The sequence below is a fragment of the Chamaea fasciata genome, unplaced genomic scaffold, assembly GCF_029207755.1.
Source record: "Chamaea fasciata isolate MVZ Bird 193981 ecotype frontalis unplaced genomic scaffold, bChaFas1.0.hap1 SCAF_19, whole genome shotgun sequence".
Taxonomy (NCBI): Eukaryota; Metazoa; Chordata; class Aves; order Passeriformes; family Sylviidae; genus Chamaea; species Chamaea fasciata.
The window spans coordinates 2,599,269-2,613,440 of NW_027094104.1; the positions used below are offsets into that span (position 1 = coordinate 2,599,269).

Sequence of the window (14,172 nt, forward strand, 5' to 3'; positions counted from 1 at the left end):
CTAGCAATAAGGTCGCTTAGAAGTAAGCCTTCTTAATTCAGTAATCCAAATCAGGCTTGGCTTGCTGTGTGAAACTTTGCAGCGTTCTTAATGATGGTAAAGAGAGATTTAAAAATAAAGCTGTGTGCGATCAGCAGAGCTTTCCCTTGGACTGGACAGTCGCTACTGCATTTTTCAGTCTGAAAAGAAGCACTGAAACTGGTTCCTGAAACTAAAAGAGGAGATTAGCAGCTGTATCACTGGAGGTGGCCAGAAATCCCCGGATAAGTTCCATTGTCATGCACATCCTTTACAGACCCTGCAACCCAGGGATGTGCTGTGTTCCAGCATCTCCCAATTCCCCTCCAGAACACGGTTCTCCAGTCAGGAAAACCAGGCTTGTTCCCTATGATTTTTTTTTTTTCCCTACAGAGCGCCATAGGAGGACAAGACTCTCCCCAAAATAAAAATCTGCTGCCAAAACCACGTGTGGGTGTGTTATTCCCAGGACACAGGTGATGCAGCCAGGGGGTTGTTCCCGATGGGAAGGAGCACGTTCCTCCCAGGCAGGGCTGGTGGAGGCAGCAGCTTGGTCTTGCTCCAGTGGGTTGTCCCGCGAGTGATTCCCGTTTCCCCTCTGGCTGCCTCTCATTAGCATGAATCGGGGGAAGGGCATAAAAGACTCCAGTTCATTTTGAGTCTGGAAAAACTTTACTTCAAAATGACAACCCAAGTGTTCTGGCTCCTCTGCTTTGTCCTTAGATCATCTTCTGGTAAGTCTGTTACCTTGGGAGCGGGGCTGGGGCACGTCTGCCTTGGGAACCAGGGGAGGCTGAAGTCATTCCTACAGACCCTTGCCCCAGCAGCCCCCCAGCCTGTAGCCTTTGCAGCAAACAAGGGCTCAAGAAAGAAACACTGCAACGTGTTTGCGGGCTGGGAATGTAAATGGCAATATTTAATTTGCCAGCATCGGGAAGAATTAAGAGCACCTGGCAGAAGCAGGCAGGGAGCTGGTGCTCGGTCCTGCCAGCCACCAGTGGCAGGTGAAGCTGGATTTGCTTCTGCATCTGGGATTTTTATAATTTATATGTGACCTTTCTCTTTTAGTCCCCTTCACCTGTAACTCCAAGTGTCTGACTGACTGTAATATGTTCAGTGTGCCCTGTGTGCCTGCAGCAAGCTGTCCTGAGGGGATTTATTTGGGTTTTAGTGCCTCGCTGACAGAACACAAATAGCATTTACATCTGTTCCACTGGGATTTGGTTATGTTGCAGTTATATTTCTCAGGCTGCAGCAACTATACAGGAATATGCTGGTACAGGAGGAGGAACCTCAAGGTCCTGAACAGATTGAGTAGAGAAAAACGAACTATTTCTTGATACAATCCGTGACTGAGAAGGCGTGATAAAGTGGTAGAAGAGTTTTATTTACACACCCAAGTCTGAGGCACCTGTTCAGAGGGCACAGCTCCACACTGAACCATCTCCAAACCCCCCTTGCCTGCTGCTTTTGGCAGCTTGGACTTCTTCCACCCTTCTCTCCATGGACATTCTTTTGACTTTATGTGTGGCCAGCCCAAATATCAGGGAATCTTTCCCATGACAGCAGCTGGTGAGAGCACAGGGGGGAGAAGTGGCAAGGTCAGCAGTTGAGTCAGTTACAGGAGATAAACCAGGATGTTGTTCATCTGCGTGTGTCAAATCTCTCTTTTCACACAAGGAGCTGGGATCAGCCTCCTACACAGAATAACCACGCCGTGAGCACCAGACAGAGGCTGTGTGTGGGTGAGCTATGTGAAAACTCTGCGGGCTCGCTCCAGGCATGCAGGGTAGGGCTAAAGGAAAAGGAAAATGGACTGCCAGGGGAAATTTCTCTCCTGCCAGGCTAAACATTTTGGTCATTTTGCTTTGTGAGGTTCAAGAGATCAAGGTGAAGGTATAAGTGAAAGTGTAGGTGACTGCCTAGCTTGTGTGAACAGTACCATTAAGTTATTTTTTTTTCCCCCTGGATTCCCAGATACTTCCTCTCTTTTCCAACCCTTGTCCTCTCACATTAAGCAAAGCCTTGAAATAGTTGTTAGTCAGCAGCACTAGCCTAATTACTGCTACTATATGCTCAAGTCAGAGATCCGAAACTGTGGATAAAGACCTTTCCAGTAGCATCCAAAGCTGCTGAAGAGTCTGGATGACATTGTCAACAGGCATCCCGTGGATGGGAAAACCAAATAGTTCTGTTGTCATGGTCTTTTAAACAAGCATCCCAAATGGCAACGTGAACCTCGTTTCCTCAGATGCTCCCTGGAGGTTCAGGGGTTTGAGAAAAGGGTTTGTTTTTAATTTGCAACAATAATAAAGTAAAAATGCAAATCTCCTGTTTTGCTCGCACAGCTGCATTCCCTGTACTGGACCGTCAATATCCGAGTAGAGGAACACGGAGCTCTCCTGTGCCTCATCTGTTGAGTTATTTCCGAGTTTTTTTGTCTTGTTGGCGAAGGCCTCACTCACGGGTTAGAGCCTCACATCTTTGTGAAGGACTCGGCATAAAAGCCTTCAAACACCGATTTTCTCTCTCCTGTGCTGTTTTGCCCGCAGGATCGCTGCCCTACGCCGAGAAGCCCGGGCAGGCTGCCGGCAAGGCTGCTCTGGGTGCGGCAGGCGCTGCCGTTGAGGCGAAGGCTCCGGCGCGGGGCTGGCATCCCAGCGCCGCTCCCGGGGCGGGCCGGCTGCCGGCAACGCCTCCGGGGCGCCCGCAGCGGCCGCAGCCCGCGGGCATGCCCTGCCCGGCCGCCGACGAGAAGAAAGGCGCCGAGCCCTCCCTGGAGAACGGCACGGGGCTGAGGAAGGCGCGGCAGCGCGGCGGGGCCCCGGCCGCGGGCAGCCCGGCCCGGGGGATCGCTCCCGGCCCGCGGGAGCCGGGCCGGGCCGACCGGAGGCAGGCGGAGCGGCGGCGGGCCGGGGCCGCCAACAGCCTGTGGGCCCGCGGCCTCGTCGCCGCCGCTGCCCGCCCGCAGGGGACGGCCCTGCTGGGAGCTCGTCCTTCGCCGCGCTCCGGGGCGCCGGAGCCAAACGATCCCAACGCGCTGCACCACTTCAACCGACCGGGGAAGGCAACCCCCTACGAACAGCCCGACCCCTTGGGCGGGATGCCCGAGGCCTCGTGGGTCACCAACCGCTGGTGGCCCAGCTCCGCGTTCCCGAGTGTGCTGGGGAGAGGTAAGGCACAGGCTGCCCAGAGCCTCCCGAGGGCTGGGGCACAGTGGGGTGAGACGTCCCTGCTGTCCCTCAGGCTGTGCTCCTGTTGTAGATGGCGACAAGGACAAGGTGTGCCTGACCGAGTGCAGGAGGGAGCGGGATGAAGTGGAGGCTTTCTGTGCCAGCGAGTTTGGTAGGTGGTGTCCCCCTCAGCCCACATGGACAGAGCACCTTCTGTCCACCTGTCACTGATACTGCACTTCTGCCTTTAAAATACTGTGATTAAGATACGGTAAACGTGTTAAATAATTACCAAGTATTCAAAAAGGACCCACCACAGCTCTTCATAAACACACCTACATTATCCTTTCCCTACCTTGGGCTAGCACTGCCCTTTTTTCTGTTTCCTCTGGACGAACAGTGTCCTTGGGACTGGTCAATGGAACTGAAAAGACCAACTGTTTTAGATACTCTCAGATTAAATACTGCAGCTGGGTTATTTATCTCTGACTATTTAGACCAAGTTTGATTTTGGGGATTGAAGTTTGAGATGAAAATAAAATGGCGAACCAAACAGAAATAAGACTGTGACCCTCTCTCTGGAGAGGATTCTTCTTGAAGTTCCTTAGGATTCTTTAGTCCTTGTGTTCATATTGATGTAACTAAAGGTGGCAGGAAACAGCCTGGTATTTTTGTACAGACTGTTTAAGGACAAGCATTTTCTGACTGAAACCCTGCCTTGTGCTTACAGAGTTGTGAAACAGATACCAACTTTTTCTCACAGTATTTTAAGAGATAAGAAAAATACAAGCCCAGTGGTAACAGATGTTTCCATTTGTAGAACATAAACACGTTAGGAGACATCTGTTTTCTCTAAATGGAGAAGTCAGGAAGTGCTTTCTACAACTGCTCTCCTGCTTTGGTTTTTACCACTCTCACACATTCCTGTCCAACGTGGGCTTCACAGCAACCTGACCTCTGTGTTTTAGCCCTTAACCGACAGCTCTGCTCCCAAATTGAAAGGACAGGTGGGAGAAAGTCTGACCAACAGCTGAGCCAAGGTTCCATGGCAGTGATCAGAGAGAGCTTTTCCTTTCTTTACATTTACAGTGCAGATAAAAGAATAAATTTGGAGTTCTCCCCCTGAGGCAGGCGTAACACCAGCTGCAGTAGCCCTGCTAACGTGGTGCTGTTTTCCCATCCCTGCACTCAGCACTTGCCAGAGCCAGGAGCTGGGAGAACAGCATGAAGTGATTGTCTGAGCTCCCAACACAACCTGCTTGGTGCCCTTGTCTCTTGGTATGACAAGGGCTTTTTATTTCAAAAACCATATTGTTTCATTACCAGCTTGGCTTTGTACTTCATTGGGAAGTTTTTAATTTGAAAATTTTACTTTGTTAGGTAGATGTGCCCACTTTTTATACATCAGGATAGAAAATGGTACTAAACCCATTGCTTTCTTCACCAAGAAACATCTCAAACCTGTGAAGCACAAAGTTTGCAAAGCAGCAAAACTTGAGGCAATGAGCTCACCAAATGTGATTATTTGAAGCAATTCCTACTGCCCACTCCTGAGCCAAAGGATTCCTGCTGACACTCCCTTTACGGCATTTTGAATGACAGCCTTCACACATACCCTGAAAATTGCCACAATATAAAATCTGATCCTATTTTTCCCTCTCCCTTAACACAGCAGTGAATGGAATCGTTTATAACCTGGAAAGCCTGGGGGATGGAGTCCAGTGCATGACCCTCTTGGTGGACAGTGATGGATTGTACAAGATGAGTCGCCTGTATGTCACTCCTGACGCCGCCTTCTTCCGAGTTCACATCCTGGTTGTGGATACTTTCAACTGCAGTAAACCGTGTCCAGACCTTAAACTTGGTAAATCATTCCAGCTAAATCCATTCTGCTGTTCCTCTGCATGCACTGCCACCTTGGTCTGCCCTGCTTTAATAGGCTTAGCCTGGATTGTTGGGAAAATTTGGAAGAGAAGTGTTTACTCAAAGTTGAGGCCTTGTTTCCATCCAAGTTTCTCAAAACTTTCACAGGAGAACCAACTGCATGAAGAAGTCAGGTACCATTGTAGCCCTTTCCTAATCCTGTCCAGTTCCAAAATGATGGCAAGTTTTCAGGATTCCTAAAACAATACAAGCAAGAGCTGAAGCTGGTGTCTTTGTAAGCCATCCAGTTTTCCTTTTAACTGCAAGTTTATCAAATACCAGCATTTTCCCCAACAGCAAATCATCATTTCCATGCCAGCACCACCCCCAGGTCCCAGCGGAGCTCAGGTGCTGCAGTGGAAGCCCCGTGTTCAGGATGTTTGCACAGGCACAGCTTCCCATCTGTTCCCAACGCTGGTGCCCTCAGAGCGACCCCGCGTTCACCGCGCCTGGCTCAGCATTCCCGTTGCGTGTTTTGTTTCTGTCTTTGCAGGCAGCAGGTACATCGTGATGGGGCACATCTACCACAAGCGCCGGCAGGTGCCCGCCGAGCTGCTGCCGGCCCTGCGCGGGCGGCTGCGGCCGGGGGACGGCTGGGTCGGGAGCAGCAGCAGCTACGTGAGGAGATTCAACAGGAAAAGGGATCTCAGGGTGAGGGCAGCGCGCTCCAAGTGTCCCTAAGGCTCCGGGGGCTCCGTCCAGGCTGTGGGAGCAGCGGGATGCACCCTCAGAGCACACCTGGCCGTGGGCAGCGCTCCCGTCTGGAACCGCAGTCCGACACCTGCTCCTGTGCTTGAGCAAACACTGGGCGCCTCAAGCAGGGACCCTTGGTGAGCTTCAGCACAGGAGTCAGCATGGGGAACGCAAACTGGCCGTGAATTTGCTCCAGCTGCTTTCAGAGCCGCAGGTTATTGTTGCTTCCCCTGCTGCAGCGTGCCCCGAATAATCTGTAGTAACTGTAATGCAAAAATCTGGCAGCTTCGTCCTCGGTACACAACAACTGCACTTTGAACCCTGCACCTTGAACAGAATAGATAGCACACAGCTTTATCTACACAGGATGTTCACTGTGCTTTCACAGTTCTGCCTAAAGTATCACATGCATTTGATTTCAGAGGAACCAACACCATTAAGTACCGTTTGTATTATTTTTGTCTCCTCATCCATGTCCATGGTATTTCTGAAAATTACACCATTCTTCCACCAGAGCTGGATGTTCACACAAAGCATACAGAATAGAGTATAATAATTTGAGCATATGAATGCACTGACTGAAAGCAAATCAAGAACTGCAAAACACAAATGCCCAGTTGAGTTTACAAGTGATAGCGCAGGGAATGCAAAATGAGCACGGGCTGCACACACTGGGTGTGTCTGGGCACTTCATCCCAGAGCTTTGCTGAATGCCATTCCCCAGGAGAAATATTGCCAAGCTTGTACTTGCACAAGAGTAAAGTTACTTTTTAAATCAAAAAAGACAATATTTTAGTACCTTTGATGCGGTGAAATTGAGATGTTTGTTGTTCCCAGTCAGTATTCACAGATCATAAGGCTGTAAAAGAAACTAATAAAATGCTCGTGAGGTTCTGCTTTCACTGGCTCCTGGGTTTTGGAAGACCCAAAAAGCTTATGTAATGATATTGCACAAAGACATCTCCTTGTGTGACCAGCTGGCTGAGGATTTGATACGTATTAAGAAATGTAAAAAATGCCGTACAGCTTAAAACCCCACATACACAGAGATATGTGACCTGCCACAGGAAGCAGTGGCTTCTATAGAAGCATTTTCTGTTTTGAAACAAGGTAACTCTGACACAGTGTACTTGTCACACATCTCTGCAGCTTCATTTAGTGTCACTGGAAAGCCGCGGAGCAGGGGATGGGATGGGCTATGCTGCATCAAGTATTTCTTGACATGGAGCCAAATATCAAGAGCAAACATCCCATATTTGGGTTCCAAAAGGCTCTTACTGGAGGACACAAATTTACTCATAGCATGAGTCTACCTAAAAAAGTACCATGTCTCACTTCTGGTATGTGAAAGGCTTTGCATGGAGCACAGCATGGCTTGGTGGAATTTTCCTGAGAAAATCTGAGGGGGTTTTGATTTGGCAGAAGGACTGTTCTGGCAATGAATCAAAGCTCTGGAGTGACTGGGAGGGACAGGAGGAGGAAGGGTTACATGTGCATCTCGAGTTTGCGTGTTTCTATTTTCAGGGGAAGTCCAGGGACTAAGCAGCAACTCCTGCAGACATCCCCCTGCCCAGAGCAGCAGCCCAGCCCCGTTGGCATCATCTGCTCCAACCCAGGGAAGAGTGGGTGCAAACCCAGCAGGTACTCTTCTCTCTGGGAAGAGACAAGCACAGGACACCAGTGCTAAGGACATCCCAAACCTGAGCTCAGTGCCCAGAACTGACACCTAACACTGGGATACAGATGTAGCTCGGGGAGCCTGAAATGTCGTTTATCCCATATTCTCTTCCCGTGTCACCAAATCCTCTTACCTTTCCCTTCTTGATTGGAAGGTCCCTCCTCAAAATGCTCCCACAGCAGCTGAGCAACAAATCCCTGTCTGTCACAGCCCCAGTGAGACAGGGCTGGAGCAGGACTGTTGTCACCAGGCTCTTCACATACTACACACACCTCCTGAACAACAACAGTTCCTGGGATCGAGAGGATTTCCAGTCTTGCACTTGTTATTCCAAAACCCTCCCAGCAGTAACCACTCTGGGAACTGACGGCACTCACGTTCAACAGCTGCCATGGCAATTTTGGTACCTCACAGTCAATCATTTCCTTTCCAGCAGGATAAATACGGGAAGTTCTGCTGCCACCACACAGAAATCTGGGTGGAAAGGAGTAACTCTTCTCACCCCATCTGTCCAGGGGTTTACTCGAGGCTTTTGGGTAAAGCCTGACTTCTTACTGTACTTCAAATCTCCATTAACTTCTGCATCAACTAAATTGAGACTGAGGATAATTGCTTCAAATTTGAGGAGACAGAAAGGAAAATCAAGCTGGCACAGCTCACATTGTCAATATCTTACAACATACGACCATTTTAAAACAACTGTTGCAATAATTTATAAAATACAAAGAGGATAAGAACTGAGCACAGATCACAAACCTTACGAACTTTATGCTTGATGGCAGGTGGGGATTCATTACAAGTGATTTATTTTCTGTAACACCATTTAACTATAAAACATTACCACTACTAAATCCAGAGAAGTACCTTGACCTGCCCAATGGCAACTGAAACAGGCTCTCATGGAATCACAGAATGGTTCGGGTTGGGTGATTAATCAGCAGCATTAAACTGTTCGTATGGATTATTTCCCTAATCAACCTGATTCAGTTACATATGATCTGGCAAAGCCAAGACCTATATCCTACAACATTATCAATGTTTCATTAGAAACACCACCAAATCCATGTCAAACACATTACTTTATTTGTCTAGGATGATGTGTCCTATAAGGTACAAAAAAGTACTCTTCAGTTTGCCACAATTTGTTAAAAACAGCAATCTATTGCCTACAGGTAGGAAAGGTTTAAATCATGTCAATATGGATTTAGGTATGAATAAATAGTACAGAAATGCTGAGAAGTTGGGATGAGATGCAGGATATGGCCCAGTGCTGTTAAAGGTGAGGTTTTTTTTTTCCTTGTCCCATTAAAACACAATGCTTACAATATGCAGCATTTTTTTTTTTTAACGTCAAAGGACAACATAACCTAAATGCAACTACTCTTCTTTGACTTTCAGAAGCATAAATGGATTATTGTTTCCACACTGAACAATTAGTAATTTTCACAGATAGGTTAAATGACAACATTTGCATGTACAAAAACACACGGGTTTTTAGTAGATAAAATCCCCCCAGAAGAACCTGAACACCTGAGCTGGAAGTGTAAGAAAGGGTGGTCAGTAGCAACATCTTTTTTAAGAAAAATAACAGAGGAGGTTCTTGCATAGCAAGGTGTGAGGTTAAACCCGAAAGGAGCTTATCCATAAATCAGGTAAATCCCAGACCACTGTAGGACAGAAGATGACTCTGAGTTAGTGCAAAAGCTGGTCAGGTGGGTGAGGAGCTGCAGAGAGACCAGGGCTGGGAACTACAGACAGGTACTGGAGCCAGTCAGTCACACACAGCGAAAGAAATCTGCAATCGGCATCTTCTTGGGCTCCAGTTCATCCCTCAGGGCACTGCTGCTCCCCCAGGAAACACGGAGGCAGCCCAGGAGCCTGCCAGGCATACAATTACAGGTGGCTCTCCACATTCCCAGAGCACTTGGCAAAAATCACTGAGCTCTGGTGGGCAGGGACACCTCACAAACACCTCCTGCCCTGTCACAGCCGAAGAGTCCTTTTGGCAGCACTGTGGGAATGTTTACGGGGATAACGGTTCTGGGAAGGTCCTGCTCCCTGGCCATTCCCACCCCTGCTCCTTGCAGTCCCTACGCTCCTGCACAGATCCCCAAAGTGTCTCACGCACGTGGCAGCGCACACTCAAACACACCTACGGCTGTGGGGAGAACAATGATCTCCATTTATTTTGTTTCATATACATCCATATTTTGAATTTTAATACAAAAGAAAAAAAAATTAGAATCTGACAAATGTTTACAAACAAGATACCTTCAAATAGATTTTACTCAGTTCAGTCTGGTGCAGAGTAAATGACAAATTGTACTGTTTGTTATATTCAAGGCAACAGAGTCTGTAGTCCATGACCACTCAGCCCAACTTTTATGCAAGCTTGTTTTTATCTACCATGAATGATAAACTCCTTGTTGATTCCCAGTCCTGTGTGTGTGCACATGTGTACATAGCAGCTCCTTTCATAGAAAGAAAAGACATCTAGAGGTCTTCTTGTACTTTTACCTACAGGAATCATGTTAAGATACAGAATGGATTACATGGAACCGGGGCTGGATTTTATAAGAAAAAATAATTAGCTGACAAATGAGGGCAGCAATAAAAAAGCGTCTTTTTTGCAACAATAAATAAATACAGTCAAAGTTTTCTGTGTGGACTTTAAACCAGCTTCTTCACTGAAGAACAGACGTGGCATTTCCATGGAGTTAAACGTGACCCCATTTACTGTATCTTTTTTCTTGCTCTCTTTCTCTCTCTCCTTCAACAAAACCAAGTTTTCCTGCTTCTGCCACAATAGTACAACAATTTGATCTTGACAAGAAAGTGGTGCTGCTGATTTTTATTTCTTTGTCCTTTGGACAAAATAAGCCAAGAATATAATTTGACTGTTGTGACCAATAAAAACGCAGTTTACATCAAGTCTTGTCAGGATAACCTGACTAAAAACATCTGGCTCCTTAATTAAAAATTGTCAGACAACCAGATCCTTGCTCGTGTGTTTGGTTAACACGCTGAACTCTAGGAAGCTGTAGACTGCAGTTTGTTGTTATGGGACCTGCAGAATACAGAAGAAAGTGAAGAATTAAGCACCCTTCAGTTTGGAGAACACAGTTGCTGCAAGGTGTTGTCAAAAATAAACCACAGTGAGGGAATTACCACCATGTTGCTTTCACTTATCTTTTTCCCCTTCAGAAAAAATAATAATTCTCGCTCTGAATTTTAAGCCCATTTTCTCCTCCAGAATACAAATACTTCACTACCTGTAAAATGCAGTGTGTCACTGGGATATTCCAAAATGCCTGAAATCAGTTTTACTCACATATTTACATAATAGTAATCAAAAGGAAAGCAAAAGGACATTTTTAGTTGTGAACGTGTATAATAAGGTCTACTTTGCTTAAATTTATTCAGTAAGTCTTTGGATTACCTTAATAGAAAAAAAAAAACTGAACAGGCATGTTAAAATCACATTTCTGCTAAGCAGAGTTCAGCAAAACTCCTCTTTGACATTCACAGTTTTATTAGTGATTTTAACTAAAACAATAAAATACAAGGTTTCCATGATGAATTTTTCATTTTTCTTAATACAGTATTTGAGGAACGGAACAATTTTTTGTTAATACAGTTATGTTCACCAGTGTGACTGCTGGCAACAAAAACAACATTTACTTTTTAGACAAATGATCTGGATTTTTAGGGCAGTTTAATGTCATTGGATTGTACAATAAAAGAAAGTGACCCCAACATCCAGTTCTGATTCCAGTTAAAAAGTTCAGACTAAAGATATCACAATCTGCAAGAAAAGAAAGAAGACGGATGGTATAAATGAAAAACAATAACAAATAAGATGCAGCAATGAAATCAGTGTGCAAGCACAGCGACTGCTGGGGACCCAGCTAATGGCAGTGACACAAACACGGGTCGAAAACCACCTGACGAAAAATCATTACTACAGTATTGAACTGTAAAGAAAAATGCATGTTCTTTTTCAGGAATGTCTGCATAAGGGAAACAATCTACATCAGCCTTTCTTCAGAAAAAAAAAAAAAATTGGAAGTTTAAATTTGAAAGGTAGATTTTGAATTTTGTTTCATTTTCCATATCCTACTATAAACCTTACTTACTCCTCTGTTTCAAAGGTGGTAAATTATAAAAAGATGAGAGAAGGAGTAGCACTGAGGTATTTTAATTTCTTTCATTGGATCGTAAGCTTCACAGCAGGACTGTCTCTTATTAGCACGAGAAGTGTTTACTGCAGAGTAGAACATCAGCACAACTCAGACACAGCCATTTGTTCTGTTCAGAGATTATGAAGTTTTCTGCAGCAATGAGTTGGAGTATCACTCAAATTCTGCAAATTTATGATGCCACCCAAATTTTTAATGACTCCTTTTGAATAAACATTCCAAAGTAACCTTCACAAAATCGTATTTAAGCCTTAATTTTGACAAAACTTTCCAGGAAAGTGCACTGAGCAAATCCCTGTGTGAATGCAAGACAAGCTTAGGAAGGAGATTTCAGGGCCCAACACAACACCTGTGGTTAGGAACACTCCAGCTTACCTGCTTGCCTTAAATCCTTTTAGTTTCTGTACAAAGAAAGACTCGAGAACTTCTGCACACTGGTAAAAAGGGGAGTCACTTGGATTGTAGTAACGGCAGTTATCAAAAATTTTGGTCATGTCTGCCACAAACTCCGTGACCTTTTTGTAGTAGCGTTTCAGGATTCTTTCTTCCATGGTAGCAAGGTCTTTAAAGAAACCAAAGATTATTTAAATGAGAGACTTTCATCCTGAACAGAAATCTACATTGTCAAGACTGTGGGAGACAAAGCGTTATCCAGGTTAGAGGCTTTTCCAGAAATGCTGGCTGTGACTGGTGACTGCAGCAGGTCTCCCTCAGAAGAGACACTCAGGCAGGAATATGTTGTGTGCAGGTAAATTCAATAAAATACAAGAATCACAATGACCAGGGGAACCCTTTGCAAGGAGCTCCCCGCTTTTTCTGGAGAAGCGAAGGGGAAAGAAGGTCAGACAATCAGGATCCAGGTACCATGTACATGGAACAGCCATCACCTCCTGATTATTTTTTTTAATTTCTGCCTTGCTTTGAATGAGCTATCATCTCATGGCACAGATGAAAGATTCCACGTGCAGTGTCATGCAAAATGCCAGAGCTCTCGTCCTTACTGACCAGACACATTAAGGAGACAGGAATGGTGATGTCAGTAGTTAATTGCCCTATTTTAATGCAAATACCAATTAAAAAGGGGGAGAGGAACAAAACCTAATATAAATATAGCTGTGTAAATGTCTAGTGGCACTTTTAGCCAGAAAAACAACTGCCTGCCATTGGAAAATGCCTTGAGGTGTTTATTTTGAAATACCAGTGATGCCAGAACGTGCGCAAACAACTGCAGATGGGTCTGGATCACTTGGTGTATTTTACTCAGATTTACTTATCTTACAAATAACTTCTCCTCCTGCTTAAGTCAGAAAGAGCTAAATGCACTTTTATTTACTCCATCAACAACACTGTTATTTGAGCTTTCCTTTTAAGCTTTAACCCATCCATCATGGACTAATGTTGTTCAGCATTGTCATAACAGCACAGTCCAAAACTTTGGAACAGGAAAGGACACAATTCCTAAACAAAATATTCTTTCCAGTCCATGTACCACAACATTTTGCCAAGATATGAAACTGAACTTTCTTATTTCCAGGATGAGTAAGGAGCAGGTGAGAAGGCTCAAATGACACACTGGCTCTCATTTAGAGATGTGAAAAGGCATTGGTTCAATACTGGAAGGAAAGGAATAACATTCCCAACACCATTTCTGTCAGGAGGTAGATTTTCCCAGGGGGTTTCATATCCAAGTGTTCATCCAGTTTAACTGGTGAGCTCTAAGAAGATCAGGGTAAAGCACTGGAAAGCAGCAGCATCTCCCCTTCCACTTTGCCCACATTCATAACATCTGAATCCTTTTTGTTCCTGCAGCTTTAGAGATAAATTACACATAAGACAAAATTTGTTTTACTATCAAGTCAGATGAAGATAATTTTGAACTCCATCTTAAGGTGCACATCACACTTCCAAAGCATCACGTCCTCCTCAGCCTCTGGAGTACATATCCCAACCTTTGCAGGAGGAGCTCATTACAAAGACAGAAAAAAACTCTGCCCTCTTTAAACAAAGAAATTTAAAACCATGAATTCTATCCTACTGCTGCACTGACTTCCACATTCATCTGCAAGACTGGCAGTATTTAGGGTGTAGGAGTCAGCCTAGAATTAGACAAAACAGTCCTCATGAAATTCTGAATATATCAGTGAGAAATCACAGTGTTTCACCTGCCTAATCTGCGTATTTTGCAAAATATGGCTAGAACTGGTCAGCAGGAGATGAACTTGTTATTCCAAAGCCCAAATCCACTCCCTCAGGCTGTTCTCACCAACACTTACCCATTGGTTCTTTGATGACACCATAATAATCTGGTGCATCGTTGGGATCTACTGGTTCTAGGAACGGCCATGCCATCTTGTGAGCCTGGCAGGGAAACAGCAGAGAATGCAAACATAAAATTAAGTTAAATTAGGCACTCCTAATAGGTTAATATCTTCATCCTTTTATCTGTTGGGGTCTGGAGTTGAATTTCAGGAAGAAGTGCAGCATTATA

At 45.2% G+C, this 14,172-nt stretch overlaps 2 protein-coding genes across 12 annotated transcripts in view; one reads left to right on the plus strand and one right to left on the minus strand.

The window, feature by feature from the left end:
- The first annotated feature begins 546 nt into the window (after positions 1–546).
- Positions 547–6,709, plus strand: CUNH17orf58 (chromosome unknown C17orf58 homolog). Of its 2 annotated transcripts, none has more exons than XM_066200342.1 (5): positions 547–752; positions 2,571–3,191; positions 3,265–3,363; positions 4,864–5,055; positions 5,608–6,709. In XM_066200342.1, exons 1-5 carry the CDS (start codon positions 701–703, stop codon positions 5,793–5,795), a joined length of 1,152 nt encoding a protein of 383 aa, XP_066056439.1. In that variant the 5' UTR covers positions 547–700; the 3' UTR covers positions 5,796–6,709. The 2 variants fall into 2 exon arrangements, with proteins under 2 accessions (XP_066056439.1, XP_066056440.1); XM_066200343.1 differs by having other exon boundaries at positions 3,283–3,363.
- Positions 6,710–9,644: 2,935 nt separating this feature from the next.
- The window catches only part of BPTF (bromodomain PHD finger transcription factor), a 52,753-nt gene continuing 48,225 nt past the window's right edge, over positions 9,645–14,172 (minus strand). For 9 of the 10 annotated variants that reach the window (XM_066200319.1, XM_066200316.1, XM_066200313.1 and 6 more), the window contains 3 exons: positions 13,958–14,042; positions 12,060–12,246; positions 9,645–10,552 (listed from right to left, as the gene is read on the minus strand). In XM_066200319.1, the coding sequence (XP_066056416.1) occupies positions 10,516–10,552; positions 12,060–12,246; positions 13,958–14,042 (309 nt within the window). In that variant the 3' untranslated portion in view covers positions 9,645–10,515. Of the gene's footprint in view, positions 10,553–10,584; positions 11,291–12,059; positions 12,247–13,957; positions 14,043–14,172 lie in introns of those variants that run through there. The other variant, XM_066200314.1, reaches the window with a different exon arrangement.